At 33.7% G+C, this 22,729-nt stretch overlaps 2 protein-coding genes across 6 annotated transcripts in view; one reads left to right on the forward strand and one right to left on the reverse strand.

Moving 5' to 3' along the window:
- Positions 1 to 22,729, forward strand: part of RUNDC3B (RUN domain containing 3B) — a 125,255-nt gene that overhangs the window by 46,814 nt on the left and 55,712 nt on the right. For 3 of the 5 annotated variants that reach the window (XM_027573087.1, XM_027573083.2, XM_027573085.1), the window contains exons 3-5: positions 1,432 to 1,482; positions 7,573 to 7,706; positions 18,505 to 18,590. In XM_027573087.1, the coding sequence (XP_027428888.1) occupies positions 1,432 to 1,482; positions 7,573 to 7,706; positions 18,505 to 18,590 (271 nt within the window). The remainder of the gene's footprint in view (positions 1 to 1,431; positions 1,483 to 7,572; positions 7,707 to 18,504; positions 18,591 to 22,729) is intronic. The other 2 variants (XM_027573084.1, XM_027573086.1) reach the window with 1 other exon arrangement.
- On the reverse strand, positions 8,337 to 8,888 carry LOC113911798 (fatty acid-binding protein 5-like). Its single transcript, XM_035723382.1, has one exon. The coding sequence runs from the start codon at positions 8,886 to 8,888 to the stop codon at positions 8,337 to 8,339; it is 552 nt and encodes a 183-aa protein (XP_035579275.1).

Consider the following 22,729-nt stretch of genomic DNA (forward strand, 5'->3'; position numbering starts at 1 on the left):
ACGTGCCCTCTTTAATACCCATCACCAGGCTAACCCATCCCTCCAGCCCCCTCCCCTCTAGAACCCTCAGTTTGTTTTTCAGAGTCCATCGTCTCTCATGGTTCGTCTCCCCCTCCGACTTATGAAGTAAAATTCTTTTAAGTAAGATTTTCGTGGACATTGTTTTTACTCTGATAACTTTTTTGGTTATGTTAATGACTGCAAATAAGCTACATAATTTTGTTGTCAGGGCAAAGATAGTAAACGTGGTTTAAACATTTAGAATTGTCTTAATATTTGCAATGAAAAGCACTCTATTCTGATTTGCATCTCAATGCTGAGAAATTTTCATTTTTGTAGTAGTTGTAGCAACAACATGATCTTCTAATGTGGGTTCAATTAGAATACCAAATTATAGTTCCTTTTGGATATGTGTTTCCAAATTTAATAGTCATTAAAAATGTTATACATTGAAGTAGGAGGATAGAGAGTGAATGGTCAACACATAGATGTAGCCAATAGCATAAACTATCTACATCTTCTTCCTTTCATTTTCATACATTACCGACTGTGTGTGCTACTGGTTTTGTTTGGTTTCAGAAAGGGTATAAATAATTGGCAAGGTATATGGGACCATGTCCTGTTGGAGATTTCAGTGTTTGGTTATGAGAGAAGAAAAGATCATTTTTGGGGAATGCGACTTTAGAAATTTGGCTTTGGAGTTTTCCTGTATAATTATACTAGGAATTTCCAAACAACATAGCAAGGATTTACAGTACTTTTCCAGATGTGGTTGTTAAACAATAATTGGAAGCTGTAGGAAATAAAACAGTATTTTGCATGAAGTCGGCATTCAGTCAACATTGGTTAAACTGAAGAACATTCTACTTGATATCTAAGTGCTGTTCTCAATTCACAAAAGAAAAAAACAAAAATTTTAACTCTTCTTAGGCCCAAAAAATAAGAGCTGTTCTTCAAAATGAATTTTCTTATAACTTTTAGAAAAGTTAACAGTAAAATAAATGCATTTTTAAAGTTGAAACTTTATAAGACATATAGTTTAATAATAATTTTCCTAACAAATCTTATAAACTCTGAGGTGCAAAGCTAGCAAATTCAGTCAAGCTTTTGCTCCTTTTGCCCTGTCATCATCAGCCTATCATGCTTGGGAAAGAATGATGGCCCTGAAAGCAAACAGGGAGCCTGTTTCTGTGACTTACAGATACCCTCCCTTCTCCAGTAGAATAGGTGACAAGGGACCTGTTTGATTTACGTGCTGAGTATACCTCATATTCATCTTAACTGAGTTCATTTTATTAGGTAAATGTAGTGTTTATTGCATCCAGATAATGTGTAGCCATCTTATTTGGGCTATTCAGTTTGCAATTGTAAACTTGATGGCAGGTTTCTTAAATATCTGTATGTTGTTGTTGTTGTTTATTTTTTTTAAAGAGATATCCCAAAGTTGCAGATGGCTGGCTCATCTCCAAATACCTCTTCAAGGTACTCTATGCTGGTGATGTCTCCCGCCACTGAGCTGCGCGGGAGCATGGAATTGACTTACTGGGGAGGGCTGTATCAGTTAAGTGATCTCTTTTAGTACATTGCATGGGTTTTGCAAAGCTTTTTTTTTTTTTTTTTTGCTTTTGTTAATCCAGAGGGCACAAATATGCTTATGCTAACTTTTAAATTAAAATCTTGTTGTAAACCCACACAATATAATAATCCATTTACTCTCCTTCTTTTCTCATGTGACCCCCTCCGTATTTCTTTAAGTTCCCATGGTTTTAATCACTTTTATTAATCATGTGTATCTGTGCAATTACATTTTATTGTAACTCTTAACAATATAAGAATTATTAGTTATCTCCTCAATTTTGTAAGTGCTGTGTAATAATATTTGTATTACATGCAAACTGGGGGCTTAGGGAAGATGTGTGATTTTTCCAAAGTTACTCAATGAAACATTCATGGGCAGTATCAATAACTGCTTTGCCATTCTGGAATCATTAGTGGGAATATATTCCTTAGTTTCCTTTCTCCCAGGTAGAATGCATGCCTTTATTCACTTACTCAAAACTTTTTAATTGAATTCCTATTGTCTGCAAAATACTGCTAGGCTCTGTACTTAATGGACTAGCCTTTTATTATATTTTTTAATTAGAAAAGAAATATATAGTCATATTTCTAAGGATTACAATAAGGCAAAAGATGGAAAGTAGAAAACAAGCCTCTTTTCCTCAACCCTCATTCCCACAAGTAATCATTTTAAACAGTTTCGTTTGTTTTCTGTCCTCTATGTATAGCCTTAATCACTACGGAAACAGATTATGCTTGATTTCTTCAGGGCTCACATTTATGTGTTGCTCTCTGTATGGAGTTCAGCCTTTGGAACTCTAATTCAGTCTGCTGGTATTCTAAGCCTTTTGTTAAAAAGCTGGTAGAAGACAAAGATGGTAAAATTACTGGGCTAAAAAGTTTAAGTCAAATTCATTTTTCAGATTTTCGGTGAACCTGGTTATCTTGATTTTTTTTTTGTCTTGAAAGATTACAAATTGACTCATTTTTATGGTATTAGATACATATTATAGATATTTGCAATAAATTCCTTACCAGTGAACAAGACATTGTCAGTAACAAAGAATAATAATTATGTTTTGTAAATTAGTAACTGTGCTTCATAGTTGTTAAATGATTTACTTGAGATGTCCTGTAGGTAACATACAGAGCTAGCAATAGAAGTACAACTGAGTATCTAATCTAGACTCATACTTATTAAGATTCAGCTTAATATGTAATTAGTTATTTTTAAAGTATTTAAACTCCTTTTTTAGAATATTAATATGAAATTTTATTTAGAAAATTAATCAAGGTCATTATTTTACTTTCAAAGCTTGGTAGTCTAATAAATATGAACCTTAACTAAAAATAGTAGTTTCTTTTAAAAAAGGAAAAGACTCTGTCCTCTTGCAGCAATGGGAGTTTTCTCTGCTTAGCAAAAATAAAATAGAAAATATTAAACTGACTTTTATAAATTAGCAGTAAGAAATTCAAGATTGCTGTTAGAAAATTTAAAGTGAAAAGTGAAAAGTTGAATTCATCTAAATACTAATATATTGGCAACAATGAATCCACCTGTAACCATTTTCCTTTAAGTATCTGAAAACTTTTACAGTGATATCAGAATGGTTAATTAAAATTCGATGGGACTATCTTTTATTGCTTGTCTAGTTGAGTAGCAGTTCCAAGGTGATAGTCTTTGATACTGTCATCTAGGTGATGCATTGTAACACTAATGAGACTTCAGCTTGGGGGATGAGTTTTTCATTTGCTCTTTACATAGGTAAGCACTTATACAAAGAGTAGAGAAAGGAAGTCACTTAACAGATTCATTTATATTTTATATTATCAAAAGATGATGTTTCAGTCACTACTTAGTAGAGAACCACTTTAGAAAATTTAGTCCTTGATGTAGTGTTCCATGATTCATTGTTTGTGCATAACACCCAGCACTACATCAAAAACTAATGATGTAATGTGTGGCAATTAACAATAAAAAATTTAAAAAAAAAGAAAATTTAGTCCTTGTTCTTAGAAGGTCTCATTCCAGCTGTGAACCAACATATAAGCAAAACACAGATACATTGCATGTTGTAAACAGACGTCTAACTTAAGAAATATAGAAGAGTAATTTTATTTTATTTTTTAATTTTTTTAGAAGAGTTATTTTAAAATAACCTTGGACCTTAGAGATCACAGGCCATTTTTAGGTGCTGAAAATAAGGCAGTTTTGTGGGAAAGATATCACATAGCTGGTCAGTAGCACATTACCTTTTAGTCCAGCAAACTTTTTATTTTTTAAAGATTTTATTTATTTATTTGACAGAGAGAGACATAGCGAGAGAGGGAACACAAGCAGGGGGAGTGGGAGAGGGAGAAGCAGGCTTCCCACTGAGCAGGGAGCCTGATGGGGGGCTCGATCCCAGGATCCTGGGATCATGACCTGAGCCAAAGGCAGACGCTTAACCCACTGAGCCACCCAGGCTCCCCTAGTCCAGCAAACTTTTCACCCTTTCTTTCTTTGCCTTAAAATGAATTAGAGTCAGATTGATGGAATGTCAATAAGTTTTGAAAAAGTTGTTTAACTTCATCAGTGGTAAAAGTTAACTTCTAAGAAAACATGTAACAGAAAGCATATTATACACCTATCAATAGCTTTTAAAAGAATTCTGTTAGTGACAGGATATTTCTTCTCCAGAATAAAATTTCTTCAAGATATAGACTAGTTGTTTCCTTGCTGTGTGATTTGCTTTTATAGTTATTTTTAAAGGAAATGAAAATATTTGGGGAGTGATTGTTTATTGCTTCAATAGTTATTTTAAAAGGCACGATCAGCTTTTAGCTTTATTTTTTAATTTTTCTGTTGAATAGTGATTACAGACTAATAGCCTAAGTACATCTTTTGCTATTAATCTGTGCTTAAGTAAAAAGGATCTTCAAATACTATCTCAAGTAACCAGTTGAATGCTTCCATTATTTTTAATTAAATTTAACTCTTTCATAGATGCAGAAATTATTTAATTATTTACATAAAATTCTAGGATATATGATTTACAAGAAAGTTTGTTTGGAGGCCTAACAAGAGAATACATCTTCTCTTAATCAAAGCAGATTCTTCTGAATGTGAAAAATTCAGTGTCTTTAATTCAGAACTTCACTTTGGAAATGATGTACATGGAAGAGGAAGGAAGATAATCAAGCCAAGTCATCCTCACATCTAGTTTGCTAAGTTGGTAATAGTGTTGTGAAGATACTACAGGTTTATTTATTTAAGGCCTGCAAATTATGATGATATGTTATTCTGTTAATTGTTCAGTTTCTCAGTTTGTAATCTGGGAAATCTTGCCATGGTCTCTTGGGTGAAAGTCTTATAGACAGCATATCTTACCCATAGCAGGAGTCCCAAGGATTTAGTGCCCATTCCTTCTCTGTTAACCTTAGCCTAGATTTTGTTTTTTGATATCTTTGTTTCCTCTCCTCCAAAATGGGGCCTTGTTACATTCTTTTGTGATTTTTTTTGACAGCTTTATTTTAAAACTTCTCATAAATTATTTTCCTTAACCATGTCAAACTCATGAGAAGGTTTAAAATAAAGTCAACAGAGAAAACTTGTGATGTTCCCTTTTTTTAAGATCCTTTCTTGATGGAAGTCTGGCTGTACCTCTCATTTTAAATTATGGAATGATTTAATTAATAGAAGCCAAAGAAAATTAGTTGAGACTAGAAATATCTTGGGGAGGTAAATTTGAAATGGTTGATATGGGAAAAGGTTGCAGTAGGGAGTAAATTTTAAGCATTCTTCTAGATTCTGAGCAAGTAAGCGGGAAATTTTAATTTTGCATCCCATTCCCACTTTGTTTACAGTACAGAGGAGCTTAGGTCTCTTAACTATTTGTATGATAATCGCAATAATAGTGGTAATAATTGTTAACATTTGTACCAGGCTATAAACTAATTGCACATAGATTATCTCATCTAATTCTCTCAACAGTGTTATCAGGTAGGTACTGCCATTATTGTCAACTTACAGAAGAAACCCTGATTGATAGAGTGAAGTTAACTCATTTGCTCAAGATCTCATATTCTTAACCAGTAGACATCCCGCCTCCTCTCCAAATGGCTAACAAATTAATGACATGAATATTGTCCTAAAGACAAACTATAGTAAGGTACTGTACCAGGACCTTTTTTAACTCAAAGAACAGAGGGGGCAAAAGAAAGTGACAGGGAGAGATTGAGAGGAAGAAGGGAGATTATAAGTATTCCTATATATTTTTATTTGTAGGTAGTAAGATTTGATTTTTAAAGAAACATTGAGTTTAGAGACATTGAGTTGAATAAGGATTTGAGAAGCTTTTGTATTTTTATTTATAAAGACAAAGGTATGTTTGTCTGGAATGTTTGACATTTGTAATCTAGGATGCACATTTCGTAATACCAGATTGTCATTGAACTGTCACTATAACAAGATAGATTTTTAAAATTCAAATTTTATGTGCCTTGCAATTAAGATGATATTTTGTGTTGATTTACCGGTTGATTTGTTTAACAAATATTTACTGAATGCCTACTATGAGCCAAGCATGAAGTGTTGGAGATTGATTTGAAGTCAAACAAGACACAATCCCTGCCTTACTGATAATACCACTTAAAATGTAAGATAATCAAGTAAATAGTTATAAGGATAGATAAGCATAGGGTGCTATGTCAGCACATAGGGAGGGATTGACCTGCTATAGAGATCATATGTGGGTTACAAGAAGAAAAGGACTTTAAAATGTCCTGAATAATGAATAGGAGTTACCTATCATGATATGTACAATTTCTATTGGTTAATTAACCATAAATACATTATTAGAAATACCAAGGGGATCTTTTTAAAAAATACCTATGCCTGGGCCCACCCTTAAAGATTTTGATTATTTACCTTGGGATGGAGTCCAGGCATAGGTATTTTTTAAAAATCAGCTCAGTTATTGTTACAGGCCACTGTAGTTGGAAACCACTGAACTATCATTTGAGACATCACTCCTAAAATGGTGCTTGTTGACAAGAATACTTTTGATGTTGCTACAGAGAAGCTATTACTGGGGATAGGAAGATTTAAGATAAATAATTAAGGAAGCCCAGATTTAAAATGTAAAAGCACATCTTTCTACTTTAAGATTAAACAACTTCCCTAGGTAAGACTAATCATTCCAGAATACTAAAGAAAGAATTAAGGTGTCTCTTATATCCTACTTAAAAATGCTCAGAGTACAAAATGGTGCCCATGGACCACTACTCAGAGTCCCATATAGAAATATTAATACTGTTGTAAGATAACACGCAAAAGAATATTTGTTCATGAGTAGACACATAATTACCTGAATCTGAAAAATTATAGTGGTAAATGCCTGAAGGACTTTTTCATGGGTTGCCAACTAGAAGAGAGCAGGTGAATGACAGAGAGGAACTTTATTGGCTTTTTAGATGAGAATGTTGGGTAGATTATGTTTGATCAGTGAACATAGCATTCTAATTCATCATGTTTACTTAGAAGATAGACCACAACATTGTTTCATTTCTTGGAAGTTTCCTTATGAAAAGGAGAAAAAGTGTGTTATTTTTTCTGTTTCTCTAAGTAGAGAAAGCTTTAGAATGCAACCTTTGACATGTGAGTTAATGGTTAACTAGAACCATAAGAAGGGTTTTCTGGGAGGTATCTAAAAGACTGCCTTAGAATAGTAGAATATTAAACTATTAAACTGCAAGAGTTGTTTTTTTTTTTAGTGTCTGGTCCCTTTTTCTTTTCATTTGTTTGATTTTGTTGTTGAGAAAACTATGATCCAGGTCTATTAAATAAATGTCCACAGTAGCACAACTAGTTAAAGGTAGAGCAGGACTAGATTGAAAGCTTTTTTGCTACTTGGGTTAGTGCCCTTTTCACTATGGCACACTAGGCTATCTTTTATTTTTCAGAATTTTATTCTTGCATTTCGAATTTTCTAGTCTAGTTTTCTTTTATTTTGTATTACAATTTGTCTCCTGAAGGTCAAGTAACCTGGTTTGGTTATGAAAGTCCTCGTAGCTTCTGGGACTATATCAGAGTGGCTTGCCGGAAAGTTTCACAGAATTGTATCTGCAGCATTGAAAATATGGAAAATGTCAGTTCCTCTAGAGCTAAGGTAAGACATAATTAATAAAATGCCATGTGTATAATCCGCAGTTTTGACTCAAATAGAAAATTCTGAGCTCTTTGCTATACAATTTTTTTTCTTGGTTGGGATTTAGCACTTGACCATGTTTAAAATCTTTTATAGGTTTCTATTTTTTTTTTAGTTGCATATAGTTATTTAGAATGCTCTTGAATCTTCCTTGTTGCCTTATGAAGAGCAAGAAGGTTTGAAGCTAGTCACTATGAATTCTTTTTTGAGAAGCACAATAAAATATTTCCTGTTCTGTGAAGTTTCTACATTTCTTGAGTTACCCAAACCAGTGGCTCTCAGTGTCCTGAAGAACCCTGGGGGTTCATAATGTCAAAAGTATTTTCATGTAGTACCACGATGTTATTTGCCTTTTACACTATGTTGACACTTGCACTGCTGATACAGAAACAATGGTGGCAAAATTGCTGGTTCCTTAGCATGAATTAAGGCAGTGTCATCTAACTACTAGTAATCATTGAGTTTTTCCCAGTGCACTCAGTCAAAAAAAAAAAAAAAGAAAAGAAAGAAAAAGAAAAAAGAAAAGCTAGTTCCTCTTTTTTTTTTTTAGCACAAATTTATTTACTAACCAAAGGGATGATCCTAATTAAATCAACACTTTGAAATAGATGCATGTAAAATGTTTATGATAAAGATAATTGAACACAGTAATGAAAAAAAAAGCAGTATGGAGATTTGCTCATTGAACTGAGCTTGTTCATCCTCATAGCTAATTCCTGTCCAAAATGATGATGGAATTTTTACTTTTTCATAGACCTGAATATAGGTGACATTATTCATGACGCATTCCACCACTGATTTCCCATTTTCCAATTTTCTTGTGATAGTGCTTTCCTTCCCATCCCATTCCTGATGTTGAACCAACGCACTGTCTGTGAAGTTGCATACAGCCTGAGTTCTTCTGCCATTAGCTGTAGTTTCTTCAAACTTCTCTCCCAGGTTACATGAAAATTGTGTTGTTTTCAAAGTGCTCTCAGTTTTTATGGTGAGGTTTTTGCCATCAGAAGAGATGATACAATCTGGTTTGGCCATTGCACCCACTTTTCGCAGAGCCATTCCCACTCCTACTTCCTTCATGTATTCGTGAAAGCCTTTGCTTTCCACTAAGCGCCATCTTCCTACCAGCTGCTGAATGGTGGCCATGATGGGCGCAGGCTGGCGGGCCTAGTGAGCAGAGCAGAGTGGGGCATCCGGAGTGTGGCTTCCCAAAAGCTAGTTCCTCTTAAAAATGTCTATGATGGTGCAGTAAACATTATTAATTTTATTAAATCTCAACCTTTTAGTGCCTATCTTTTTAATATCCTGAGTAATAAAGTGGAAACTATGCATAAAGCATTTGCAGCATACTGAAATATGATGGTTGTCTCAAGAAGAAGTACTCATGTAGTTTGAATTGTAAGCTAAATTAGACACTTTTGTCACGTAATACTATTTTTACTCAAAAGAAAAGCATACAAACTATATTTTTTAGACTTAGGCATTTGGTAGAATTTTCTTTAAAAATGAACAAAGTGAGCCTGTTAATTCAAGGGAAACAGCTGACAGCATTGGTTGCCAGTGGTAAAATTAAAACTTTCAAGTAAAAATTAGAATCTTGGAAAACTTGTATTCACCATTTTAAGCCTAATAGTTTTCCTGTACATATAGACTTTTCTCATAACAATGATGTTGATATTAGCAAATGCATTTTTTAATTGTTTAATGAAATGTGTTAGCATTTGGTAAACCTGCAAAACTCATAATTCCAATGATTGATGCATGGAATTATAAAATCTTGCATGGGTATAAGATTTATTCAAACCAGTGGTTTTAATGAAACACAGTATGAAAAGTTCATTGATATGGTTATATTTTCCATGTAGCAGTTAGCCTTTTAGAAATTATCAGTTACTGAGTTTTAATGTAGAATTAAAGGAGAATGTCTGCAATTATCTGAAAAGTCTATAAAAGATTCCCTTTTGCAACTATGTATCTATGTGAGGCTAGAGAGCCTTCAACCAAAACAACACATTATAACAGATTAAATGTAGCAGCTGATCCTTAGTTTTCTTTTATTAAGTCATACATAAAAAAGAATTTGAAAAAATGTAAAACAGACCCACTTTTGTCACTAATATTTTTGTTTAGGAAAAGATAGTTATTTTTCATAAAATATGTTATTTATGTTAACATATAGTGGGTTTATTTTTTAATTACCTAATATTTTAGTTTCCAGTTTTGACTTATAGTAAATATGAATAGATAGAGCCCATATGAAAGCATTTGGAGTCTTCAATAGCTTTTAAGATTATAAAAAGTCTGAGCTGCTCATATAAACTGTATCGGCTGTGGTTTAGGAGTTTTATTTTTTTTATTGGATTGTCAAACTAGGTTCCTTACTATTTTTGGCACTTAAGAATTATAGAATGAAATCTAAGTAGAAAATAAAGATTGAAAATAGATATGTACAGTTTTAAGATCAAGAGATAATTTGTTATTTAATAGTTACAAACTTAAAAATTACGTGTTTATAATAAATGAAAGTATAACAGTCATCTTTCAAAAGTATAGTTTCTGAGTTTATTGTTCCTGCATCTATTTTTATTTAGGATATTTTTTCTTCTGGAAAATTACTGGTTACTATAATTGATAAAGGTATATTGAAATTAAATATTTTGTAAAACAAAAACTGATTAAGTTTTTAAAGATGAGATTTATAATATTTAAATTTAGTGAGATGATTAGAAACATAGTTAAACATTTTAAAATTTATAATGTGGAAGTGTATTTTGGGGTAAAGTTAATAGCTAAGATTTTTGTCACCTTGCGAAGACTCAAGCCTTGGATTTCACTGTCTAAAAGTGAAATCTGCTACTCCCTCCTTGACTGCCTTCTGCCAGTCCAACCAGGGGGCTGTCTGAGCAATAGTTAACTTTCTGTTTCAGTGTCTTCTAACTTTTTTAGATTGAATCAGTTTTCCTCTCTGACTCACACATTTTTCAAGCCAAATGCCTTCATTTTGAAGTCAATCATAGCTAGATATTTAAAAATAATTTTTCTTATAGTTGTTTAAATCTTGTTTTTTATATTAACAGCTTTCTTCATAGCCATAATATTATCTTAGTAGTCTTTTGGCCTCTATTTTCTCAAACTCTTGACTTTATGCATTTATTTACTTTCTAATTGATTGACTACAGGTCTGAATTCTCCTTTGCATCTTCGTTGAGTTTGTATCATTTTTCCTTTCATGTTTTCCTTATGGCTTAAGAATAATATCTTGGTTTCTGTAGGTTAAGATTAAAAGGCAAGCTATAATTTGAATGAATCAAGTCTGTACAGATAGAAAGTACCCCAGGTGGCACATAAACTTTATTTTCTCATTTTCAAATTAAAAGAAGGAACAATTAACATGACAAGTATATTCTAAGCCTCTTAAATATAGGAGATAATACATTTATAGAACTAGCATATACCAAAATACAAAAGGTAATTGAGAAGTTAACAAACATTAGGAATGTAGCATTTGGACCTGGGTGGAGCACAGAAATGCAAACCCCAGCTGACCACCTTTCTTAATGAGACCTTGGGACTAAGCCGTATGTAGCAAGATGCTGCCCAGCAGAGAGAGTTAATACTTATTCTGTAAAAAACCAGTGTTGAGTATAAAAACATCACAGAACAATCATGTTCCAAATCCTGCATTTATATCTTTGTTTTGCTCAGGCCTCAGACAGGTTCCATTTAGTGGGGAAAGAGAGATCTGTGACTTGTCTGGTGATCCTGGGGAAAGTCTGCGAGCAAAGATTACTTCTGTCTTTATTCATTGCAGTAGGCAGAGCAAAGTACTTAATCTACTCAGTAAATCACACCTGCCAACTGTCAGGATTGAAGGATTAAGCAAATACCTCAGATGGCTGGTTTATTGAGCCTTTGAGCTGCTTTCTAGAGTGACTACTAGCCTATATGGTATCCATCTCATCCAGCCTTGACACTTGTGAAAACAGAACCACAGCACCAAATTTACCTGCTAAACTGTGCAACTCCGTACACTTGGGATCTTCATTTTTGAATTCTATGTAAGAAGCAGAATACCTTTGATTACACCTTTCAGGCTATGTGGATGACATTTTAAGCAGTGGAAGACAAGGTACCTTATAGGGAATGACTAATTCAGTATAGAAACATTCTTTAAATTTAGTTTTGTTTGAATCAGGATTGTCTGTGTCCTAGAACTACTGTACAACATAGATTCACATCATAGAAATTTGCCACCATGAGAGATCTGATACTTAATCACTAAGCTGAGATCTATGAAATGCTGACAGTCCTTTTCTTTGCTCAGTCCATGACCAGCTGAGCCTATTTTCCAGGGCTTAAACAAAGCCTAACAATGGAATAGAATATTTGAATTGAAGATCATGTCTGTAATCTTTCCATTTCACATCTCAGTTACATTGGCAGATATTCTTTCTACAATATGCAGAGGTTCTGGGAATAGGATTTCTGTATACGGGATTTCTTTTTTTTTTTTTTTTAGGTTTTATTTATTTATTTGAGAGAGAGAGCATGAGCAGGGAGAGGAGCAGAGGGAGAGGGAGAAGCAGACTCCCTGCTGAGCAGGGAGCCCGACGTGGGGCTCGATCCCAGGACCCTGAGATCATGACCTGAGCTGAAGGCAGATGCTTAACCAACTGACCCGCCCAGGCACCCCATGGGATTTCTTATTTAGGTTTCAGATTAGAACTAGCACGCTTAGAAAACTAACTTCATCTCAGCAGGCATTTATTTCACTCCCTTTTGAACACATCCACCTTTCCCATCGGCTCTTGGGCTGATTACTTATAAGCATAATCTATGATTTCTGACAAAAACTCCCCAATTGGATCTTTAGTGTTATTTATCTTACAGATATTTCCATTGAATTTTCTTAGTATTCCCACTGATTTCAAGCTCAAGAAATCCTTTTCCTCCTTTCATTTTTGTTGTTGGTTTTGGCGTCCCAAATATGAGCTCTGCGCTGTTCTTGAGTTCTTCTTGCCTTCCTGTATATCTTACGAAGTTTTTTTCTTTTTCTTTGTTTTTAAGAACAGCTCTTGTTTGTGGCTGAGTTAGGCTTTCCTAGTTTGTGCTTGCTTGCCCTGTACATTCGTTCTGTTCTTGAGTTTAACATGTTAGACCAATTTCTGAATATGCTGGTCCCATCAGCCATTCATATATATATTCATGCATCTCTCCATCAGATAAATTTTTATTGAGCACCTGTCCCATGTCAGAACTGTGAATGTAGCCCTCAACATTCTTAGGACAGAAGTCCCTAATCCCTAATCCCTCCTGGTCTTTTCGGGTCTCATCCTCTTGTTCACTTTTTCCTTTGTTCAAAAGCTGATTTTGTCACTGCTCTTTCTTAGAGGCAGGTTAGCCAAGTTTCCTATGGGAGGAGGCTGAGGTGGGGGCAGGCGGTTATTAATCACAGATACACCCGAGTTAACAGATACTAGAACTTTACGGTAAGGTATAGATTTGTGAAGATGCCATTTTTATGATCATTTTCTATTACTCACAAATCCATCTCCTCTTTAAACAACCACTTGATAGTTCCCAACCTGGAAGAATGTCAGACATACTTGGCGAGCTTTAAAAATAAAGAAACAGTTTCCCAGGCAGAAACCAGACATATTCTGATTCTGCCCATTTGTTTTATACTCTCTCCATTTTAAATACTAATTTCATATGAGTCTTTATAAAATGCCACTTTCCTCATATCATTCCTTTTCCCCACTTGTGAGTGGTGCCTCTAACGCCTACTAGCAATGAGCAAGTTACTTATCTGCTTGAGTTTTCTCCACATATTCAACAAATATATATTGAGTACCTACTGTGTGCTAGAAACTGTTATAAGTACTAATGATACAGTGGCATTGCTGAAAAGATGGCAGAGAACAAATGTTATGTGTGGTATATTTTAATGATATAACAAATATATACATAATATTTGTATATCCTGGTTTCACTGGCAGTTCCCAGCTCCCACTTCTGTTTCTCTAGCTCAGGGAAACTAGAAGAGCCCCCAGAACTCTCTGATTAGCCTCTATACCATGATGTGAACAGACAAATGCCCTTAGGTTAAAAGCTAAGATGAATGTGGGGCTACCTCAACTACCATCCTTCTCTCCAGTACTGTGGCCACTGCAGTCCTCATAACTTGGTTGTTCTATTAGATCTTAAATTTGTTGCTCTGCATATTTTATCCAATCTTTGGGTTGGATGGGGCCATGAAAAATGAAACTGTTTAAGAGATTAGAAAGTGATCAGGGTGGTGGAAGAAAGCACTCTTTTAGATATTGTAGGTATGGAAGACTTGTGTAAGGCAACAATGTTTGAGCCAGAATGTGAGTTATGGGAAGAAATGTGCTGTGCAGATAGTGAGCAGGGGAAGCAAGGCATATTAACAGTTGAGATTTTATTCTCAATGAGGTGCTAACTTTAATTTAAAAATTAAAAAATCTTTAATTTTTTTTGAACAATAGAGTACTATAATCTAATTTACTTTTCAAAAAGATCCACTGAGTGCAGTATGGAGCATGCACAGGGAGGGAGAGAGAGTCATGTCAGAAGGGTATAACTTGAGTCAAAAAACCCAGATGATCCTGGAGGTGAGAAATGAACCAGTTTCTGCTTCTAGTGATGACAAAGTAGCTTATATTAGAGCAACCCTTCTAACAAGAACAGCTGTAAAGATTGGATAAAATATGCAGAGCAACAAATTTAAGACCTAATAGAACAACCAAGTCATGAGGACGGCAGTGGCCACAGTACTGGAGAGAAGGATGGTAGTTGAGGTAGCCCCACATTTATCTTGGCTTTTAGCCTAAGGGCATTTGTCTGTTCACATCATCAGTATAGAGGCTAATCAGAGAGTTCTGGGGGCTCTTCTAGTTTCCCTGAGCTAGAGAAACAGAAGTGGGAGCTGGGAACTGCCAGTGAAACCAGGACTTAAAATACTGAGAGAACCGCAGACATATGTGTCAGAGGTTAGACATGCAGTTTTCCCTGTGAGCTGTTTGCCAACTCTTAGCTACCTTAAGCACAGAGCAGAAGTTTCATAAACCAAGCTGAAAGCAGCAGGTAGGAGGCAAAAAAAGCTGATTAAAGATTTCACAGTCTTGTTCTGGAGAGACAGAGGTTAGAATTCAAGGCCAAACAAGTTGGCAGGGCCCTGTAAAATACTCTAGGCTTTTATTTGAGATCCCAGAAAGGCTCCACCTGGGGAGTAAGGGAAATTCAGATGAAGACCAGCCCAAAAAAGGCCTAAAAGTGGTGTCCTTAAATAGTGCAAAGTGATTTTCAAGTACACTCCTTGCCTACTTGAAAAATAAATCTATTCAAAGGAAAGATAGCATTAGTGCAGCTACAAATTTTTATATGCAGTGTTCAATATTGGATCAGAAACCACCGCACATATCAGGAAACAAGATCAAATGACCAAAACTAAGAAATATAAAAAAGACAATTGAAACAGACCTATGGGAGAAGCAGATAATGAACTTTTAAGTAATTGTAGTAGAAAATATAAGGACTAGTAGTACCAGAGAACTGGAGTATATAATAAAGTGTAAATAGAAAACTATAAAATATTCATTCATACCAAACATAGAACCTACACAAAAATTGATCATTGGCTGAGTTATAATTCATCTCTGTGGATTTCAGATTGAAGTAATCTAAAGTGTGTTCTCTAACCACAATGGAATTAAGCTATAATTAATAACAAAAAGATAACAAGAAAATGCTTAGGTGAGTCAACATTGAGAAGGACTTCTGAATAACTCATGGATGAAAGAAGAAATTACACTTGAAATTGAAAAAATATGTGGAAAGTAGTGATAATGAAATATAACATGTAAAAATTTGTGCTTAGAGGAAAATAGGTTTAAATATAGGCTCTCATGTATATGAAAGACTAAAGGCTAAAAATCAGTGATCAAAGTTTTCGTCTGAAAAGCTATTAAAAAAGTAATATACTGAAAAAGAAGGAAAGAAATGATAAAGAGCAAAATTGAATTAAATGAAAAAATGTACACTAGAAGAAAATCAACCAAACAAAAATTTGGTGGTTTTAAAAAGATTAATACAGTTGATAAGCTTCTAGCAAGACTATTCATAAAGAGAAAAAGAGAGATTATAAATTAACAGTATCAGGAATAAAGAAGAGGCCAATGAACCCCATAGACCCTACAGGCATTAAAAATCCTAGAAGGATATTATGAATAACTTCATACCTATAAATTTTAAACTTTACATGAAATGGGCAAATTCTTTGAAAAAAATCATAAAACTAACATGAAAAGGAAGAAAACATCTGAATATTCTGATATCTTCTAAAGAAGTTGAATCTATAGTTGAAGTCTTCCCCTTGCAGGCCCCATTTTTAATTTATTCTTATGGATTTGTAAGAATTATTTTTATTTTACAAATGAGTCTTTTGTCAGATGCATGTAATGCAGATATCTTTGCCTACTATGTAATTTGTCTTTTTGTTCTCTTAAATGATTACAGTTTATCCCCTGAAACAGGAGGGAAGGTAGAGTGTTTAGGTTTTTATTCAGTTAGGTTGGTTGGTTTGGTGGTGAGATATTTCCTAGATTCTTGATTTGTCTATTTTTTGGTTTCTTTGTAGAGATGAGTAGGGATAATATTGTAACCTAACTCACACAATTCTTGGGAAGATTAAATATCTTTTTTTAAAAGATTTATTTGAGAGAGAGAACGTGAGTGGGGGGGGGGGCGGGTAGAGAGAGGGTGAGAATCTCAAGCAGACTCCCTGATGAGCATGGGGCCCAAAGGGGGCTTGATCTTATGACCCTGAGATCCTGACCTGGGCTGGGCTGAAATCAAGAGTTGGATACTTAACTGACTGAGCCACCCAGGCACCCTGGGAAGATTAAATATCCTAATGTATATAAATATTTTAATGTATCTTAAAATGGGGCCAAACATATATTAATTACAGCCTTCAGAAGTGTTGACTGCTTTTTATTTATTTGTTTTTCAAAAACTTTCAGTGACAAAGAAATGAGTATTTGTGTCCCTGGAGGAAAAGAAAAAAACCTAAGTGGTTCACCGTTATCCAACTTTGATAAAGTCTAAAATCTTAAACCTGGTTTTTCGACTTCCCCACTTCATGGCCCCTACATTTATAAGTCTGTTTATCTTCTGTTCTAGTAAAAGTTCTTTTGCTGAAAGAAAAGAAACTGTTAAAATTAGCACAGTGTATTATTATAATACAATAGAGAATTCCACAAACATCCAAGGACAGGAAATTAAGTGCAGCCCAGTTTTGCATGTATTGAAATTATTAAATCAGGAAGCAGGGCTTTCCCCCACATTTCTTATCTAGCAATAGCACAGTCTCCTGTGTCTAACTTTCTCTGGAGAGCAACTCTCCCAGCTTCTGCTCTGGTGAAATCTTAGCCTTTTGATTCAAGCTACTACTACCAGCCTCCTTGTCTTTCAAAGGAAATTTCGAGAGAGAAACTTGGGATTGCTGACCAGTGGCTTGCCTCTTCCTTCCTGTTAGGTCAGCTACAGCTAACTGTAGGTTCCTCAAGGCTTACTCTGCAGAAAACAATGGACTGAACACTGTGCAAGCTAAAAGGGGTTTTGAGCTTGATGGGCAAATTGACTGCCATGCTAATCACACCCATATCATTCCTTTATTTCCCAACAATACTGCTGCTTCTAGTTGGTCAGGTTTTACCACTGTCTAGATTGACTGCTTTTTGATCCTTCCTATCCGGAAGTTTGGTGAATTCATTAAAGTTGTAGACATATCTAAAGAATGCTTTTTTTCTCCATATGGGTAGTCAACCATCATATATATTGATTAGTGTCACCTTTATTCTCAGCTGTCATTGAAGTGTTTTGATTTTCTATTTCATTAATCTTTATGGATTTTCTGGAGATTTGTGGGAGGGCTGAGTGAAAATAAAAGTAATCGAATTAAAAAATTCTCATTACAAATATGACCTCTTATATTCTTTCATTCTAAACAAAGAGTCCAGGAGAAATGCTTTGGATTATTAAAAAAAAAATAACTGGCTGTTCTCAACTATTGAATGATATTACCCCTTTCAAAAATAAAATTAAATTATTCACTTTAGTCAGAATTGTCTTTTTCTGTGATTTTTCTGCTAGAAATTGGTTCTGAGTAATTTTGCTGTGCATTTGTTTTTTGTTTATTTTGGCTTAATATTCAGTAATAGTTTTTAGACTGTCCTGGGTGCAAACTCAGTAATTCATGATTTGGATGCATGATAAATAATGAAATTTGGTTCATTATTAGTTATCTAAAACCTCCCTCTGGAAGGATAGGTGGGAAATTTTCTTAAGTGGTGTGCCAGTGATTTTTCTTTTAGAAGAGAATGGATTCTGTTCATGTTTTATAAGGAGACTCATTTTAATTAGCATGTTGATTTGGGCATTGAGGCAGAGAGTTATGAAAAGAAGTCTCTGATCCAATATTAATAGTTACGTCCCTTCAGAGGATAGAAAGTTAGTATGATATACTGTATCCTGTATCTCTAGAGAACAAAGGTATACTATATGTAATAAAAATTTACCCATTCTTACCTACTTAAATATTTTTTAACCTTTATCAAATGTATATTTTGATTGAGTTCTTTACATATTAAAATGCTTACATTTTTGATGACACACTGGGCAAAATATATTTTTAACTTGTAATTATTTTTCACATTTGATTCTTTCTTCTTCCTTTTAGGGTAGAGCCTGGATCAGAGTAGCACTCATGGAAAAACATTTATCTGAATACATCTCTACAGCTCTGAGAGACTTCAAAACAACCAGGTTTAAACATCCTTTTGATTTTCAAATATGTATTTAAAACAGTCAGCTAAAGATTAGAAATAAAGATTAGAACGAAGATTAATTCCCTTCTAAAGTCTTCAACTATTTTATTTCCTCTTTTTGTACTTCTCAGGTAAATCCACTATCTTAGGAAAATGCCATTCATCAGCTAAACAGACATCTACTTTGGTTTATCTTTTGAGGCTTCACATTATGTCTAGAATATCTTTTCTCTCAATCATTTCTGTTTCTTACACTTTCAATACCTGAAATTTCATTCTCTCCACAGACTTTTCCCTGACCAGTTAATTTGAAGGAAAATCTAACCATGAAATTTCTACAGCATTCTTACTCTTTCCACATTTTATTCTTTGTTTTAATTCATATATGTAACTAATGATCGCTCAGTTGTCTTTTTATGGCAGGCTATATGCATGTTGTTTTTCTTAGGTTGTATACACTTAAGAGATGACATGCTGTGCCATGTGAAAAACAGGACTTTATTATTTTTTTACGGTGGTAGAAAAAAGATTCATATTAAGACAACAGGCATTCCTATAAAATCCTGGTCTACTAATCTCTGTTTATAGCTTTTGCTAAAGAAACTACTTTTCTCCATTTCAAAAGTATTTGTAAATGAAAATGTTCAATAATTTCAATACCTTAAACATGTACTGTTTAACACAGTGGACACTAACCACGTGCCACTGTGTAAATTAATACTCATTAAGAGTAGGTAAAATTACTAAATCACTTCTTCAGTTGCCATATCACATTTCAGGTATTCAGTAGATATGTGCAGCTAATGGCTACCAAATTGCACAGCACAGATGCATAACCTTCTGTTGGACCACACTGCCTTAGACACTTCTAAATTACCATACTGATTTCTACCTCATAAATCATGTTTGTGAAAGAGAAGATGACAGTGACAACTATAAATCAGTTTTGATAGAGGAAATTAGGTCCACAGATAAAGAAATCATATACCTGGAAGAATCTTAATTTCCATGTCCTGATGCAATATTTGGCATTTTGGATTTTGAGAAAATCTCGACATTTATTATGATACATTCTTTTTTTTGTTTTGTTTTTTTGTTTTATTTCCCACTTTACTTAGATATAATGGACATGCTGTGTAAGTTTAAGATATACATGTTTATTTGATATGCTTATGTACTACAAAATGATTACTGCCATATCATTAACTAACACCTCTATCATAGCACATAATTATTTGATATATAATTATTGAATTCTTTTATAGCAATATTCTTTAGGGATATTTCTAAAGATAGGCAGTGAAATGATGTTTGCGGTGAACTTCATGAAATGAAAAATTTGTTTCTTTTATTTATTATCACTAGTAAATAAGTTTAGTTATGAAAACTAAATATTAAGGATACTAAGGCTTTGAAAATAATAGTATCAAAATCTCATAGATCAAACCTAATACTCCTAAATTAATGAAATCAAAACCAAGTTTACACAGAAATCATCTCCTGTTCAATAACAAGGCTGCATTAAGGTTATGGTAGTCTTCTGAGTAAAAATTAAAGCATTAATAATCTTAGTTGTTACTCTTGTTTCTTAGACAATTGGGTGGGGTAGAAATAATTCTCAAATAGATTATTTTTAGAATGAGAAGTTCAAATATTTAAAGGGAAATGCTTTTTGCCTTGTTCTGAGGTGTTAGCTGTCCTTTTTGATAAAAAGGAAATGATTCAGCTCAAAAAAGTCCATCAAGTAAAAATACTTTTGTAACAATATATAAGCATACCTTATTCAAACAGAAACATGGCTTAGGAAATGTTTATACATACATACATGCAAATATATAATGTTTATATATATACATACACACAGTACTTAAATGTGAATATCATGGCTCTAATTCCCAGGAAAGGAAGTAAGGAGTTATTTCAGAATTCTCATCTTAGAAGTTAACTGAAAAATGCGGTTGCAAAGTCTTCCTTTTTTTGTTTTAAACTATTTACACTGTTTTTTGTTTTTTGTTTTTATTGAAATCAAACCAAAGAAACTTCTTAATTTATAAGTAAACTTGATTGTGAACCTCTAGCCCCAGCGTATCTATTATTTGGAAGATTAGGTTTGTAAAATACAAGCAAACTATTGGAAAGAATAGTTACACCTTACCTTTTGTCTGGATGCTGCCTGATATAGTCTGGATGCTGCCTGATATAAGTGCTTGTAGAACAATGAGAAATGATCTCTGATCCTTTAGGAATCTTGAGAGTTTCTGAATCAAGTAATTTCTTCTTGTTCTACTCTTCAAAGATAAAGAGTAATGACTTTTGGTAATACAAGTGTTTACCCCAGTACAGGAGGATCTCCATGGGCTAAGATAGGCAAGCTTGAGAATACTAATCAGTGGAAATCCAAGGATAAGATTGGGTGGAGGAAGTATGGGGATGAGAAATACAGGAAATCTTCTGGTAGGAGTACATCACATGGCTCCAGAGTATTAGAGACATTCAGGTGATTTTTTTTTTTTTTCCTAAGGTGGAGGATGTCTTAGCTATTGAAAACAACCCTTGCAGAGTTTCATGGTTTAGGGATTGAGGTGTTAACTGGGAAATAACCAGAGTTGGGAGGTTGGCGGATTTGAGATTAGAATCCAAGCTAAAAAAAAGGGGGGGGGGGAATTGTTTTGGTAGGTTACTGGGAAGACTGAGAAATAGAGAGTAAGATAAGGTAGGTAAGGGAGACACTGAATTAATTTGCTCCGAGTTTTAATTTCTCCCCATCCACAGACTGAAAAATAATTAGAAAAGTTAAGCTAAGAAGCAAAAATGTGACACTTGAAACAAAATTGAAAACATTCTGATAAGAATTTGAAGTAGCAAATATGGAAAATGTAAAGAAGAGATATAATTAGTTTTATGGAGACCTATTTAATACTTTAAAATTGTACCACAGTACTTAATTTATAATGACAAAAGTTATGCTCAGAAGAAATACCAATTTTCTTGATATTATATAGGACTAAGAAAAGGAAGGAGTAAGTATAAAATAAAACTTCAAAAATTACTGAGCTCTCACAAAGTGAAAAAGGAGTTGATAAATACTTTTCTCACTTATAGAAAAGTAGATAGTGAACAATATAACATATCTTTCAAGAGCTAAGAAGGACTTTTGGAATCTGAATCTGTTTAAAAGTTTTACATTATTAAGATGAAAACCATTAGTAAAAATTGCTTGTATACTGCTGCCTCATAGCATATACAAAAATTACTGAAAATCGATCGGACTTACATGGAAAACTCTTAGAAGAAAACATAAATGTAAATCTTCATGACCTTGGATTAAGAATAGTTTCCTGGAAGGGGGGTGGGGGGATAGGTTAGCCTGGTAATGGGTATTAAAGAGGGCACGTATTGAATGGAGCACTGGGTGTTATATGCAAACAATGAATCATGGAACAAACACTACATCAAAAACTAATGATGTATGGTGATTAACATAACATAATAAAATAAAAAAATGAATTTGTAAAAAAAGGGTTATAGTAAATGAGGTTTGTACAACATTATACTTCAGGTATAGTTTTGAGTGAAATTATTTCACATGTAGCAAGTGTTTCACTTATATTGTTTAACTTCAAAAATTATTAGTAAAACTAAAACCAAAAAAACTCCTCAAAACAATATTATATACACACATATGTAAGATCTTTAGACTTTAAGAAATCTCTAAAATTGGTTAGATTTGTGTGTGTGTTTGATATTCTTCAACAGTCCCTAAGTCAATTTTGACATTAGGAAACAAGCAGAAGTAATTTTGATCTGATTTTTGAAGAATGTACTTTTAAACATGGTGGACTCAAGATGGAGGAAAAAAAATAGAACTTTTCTTATAAAGGGAAATACTAGGAATAATGGGTGATTCCCAGTATCAAAAACCAGAATTCTTTCTAAGCCATGTGTCCCATAGAATTTGGGGATCTAGAGTCATTGTAATCATAGTTCTTCTAGGAGTCAGAATAGTCTGTCAACAGCCAATTTAGCTATTGGGACAGTGACAGAATCTCAGGTATATAGATTTATTTAAATATCTTTATCTTTTTGTTAAATATCTTAGTTAAATATATAGAAATTCCTTCCATTTATTTTATTAAT

This window comes from Zalophus californianus, chromosome 12 (genome assembly GCF_009762305.2).
Source record: "Zalophus californianus isolate mZalCal1 chromosome 12, mZalCal1.pri.v2, whole genome shotgun sequence".
Taxonomy (NCBI): Eukaryota; Metazoa; Chordata; class Mammalia; order Carnivora; family Otariidae; genus Zalophus; species Zalophus californianus.

Excerpts from the sequence above, each read along its gene's own strand:
- LOC113911798 (XM_035723382.1), bottom strand. The coding sequence starts at position 8,888 with ATGGCCACCATTCAGCAGCTGGTAGGAAGATGGCGCTTAGTGGAAAGC.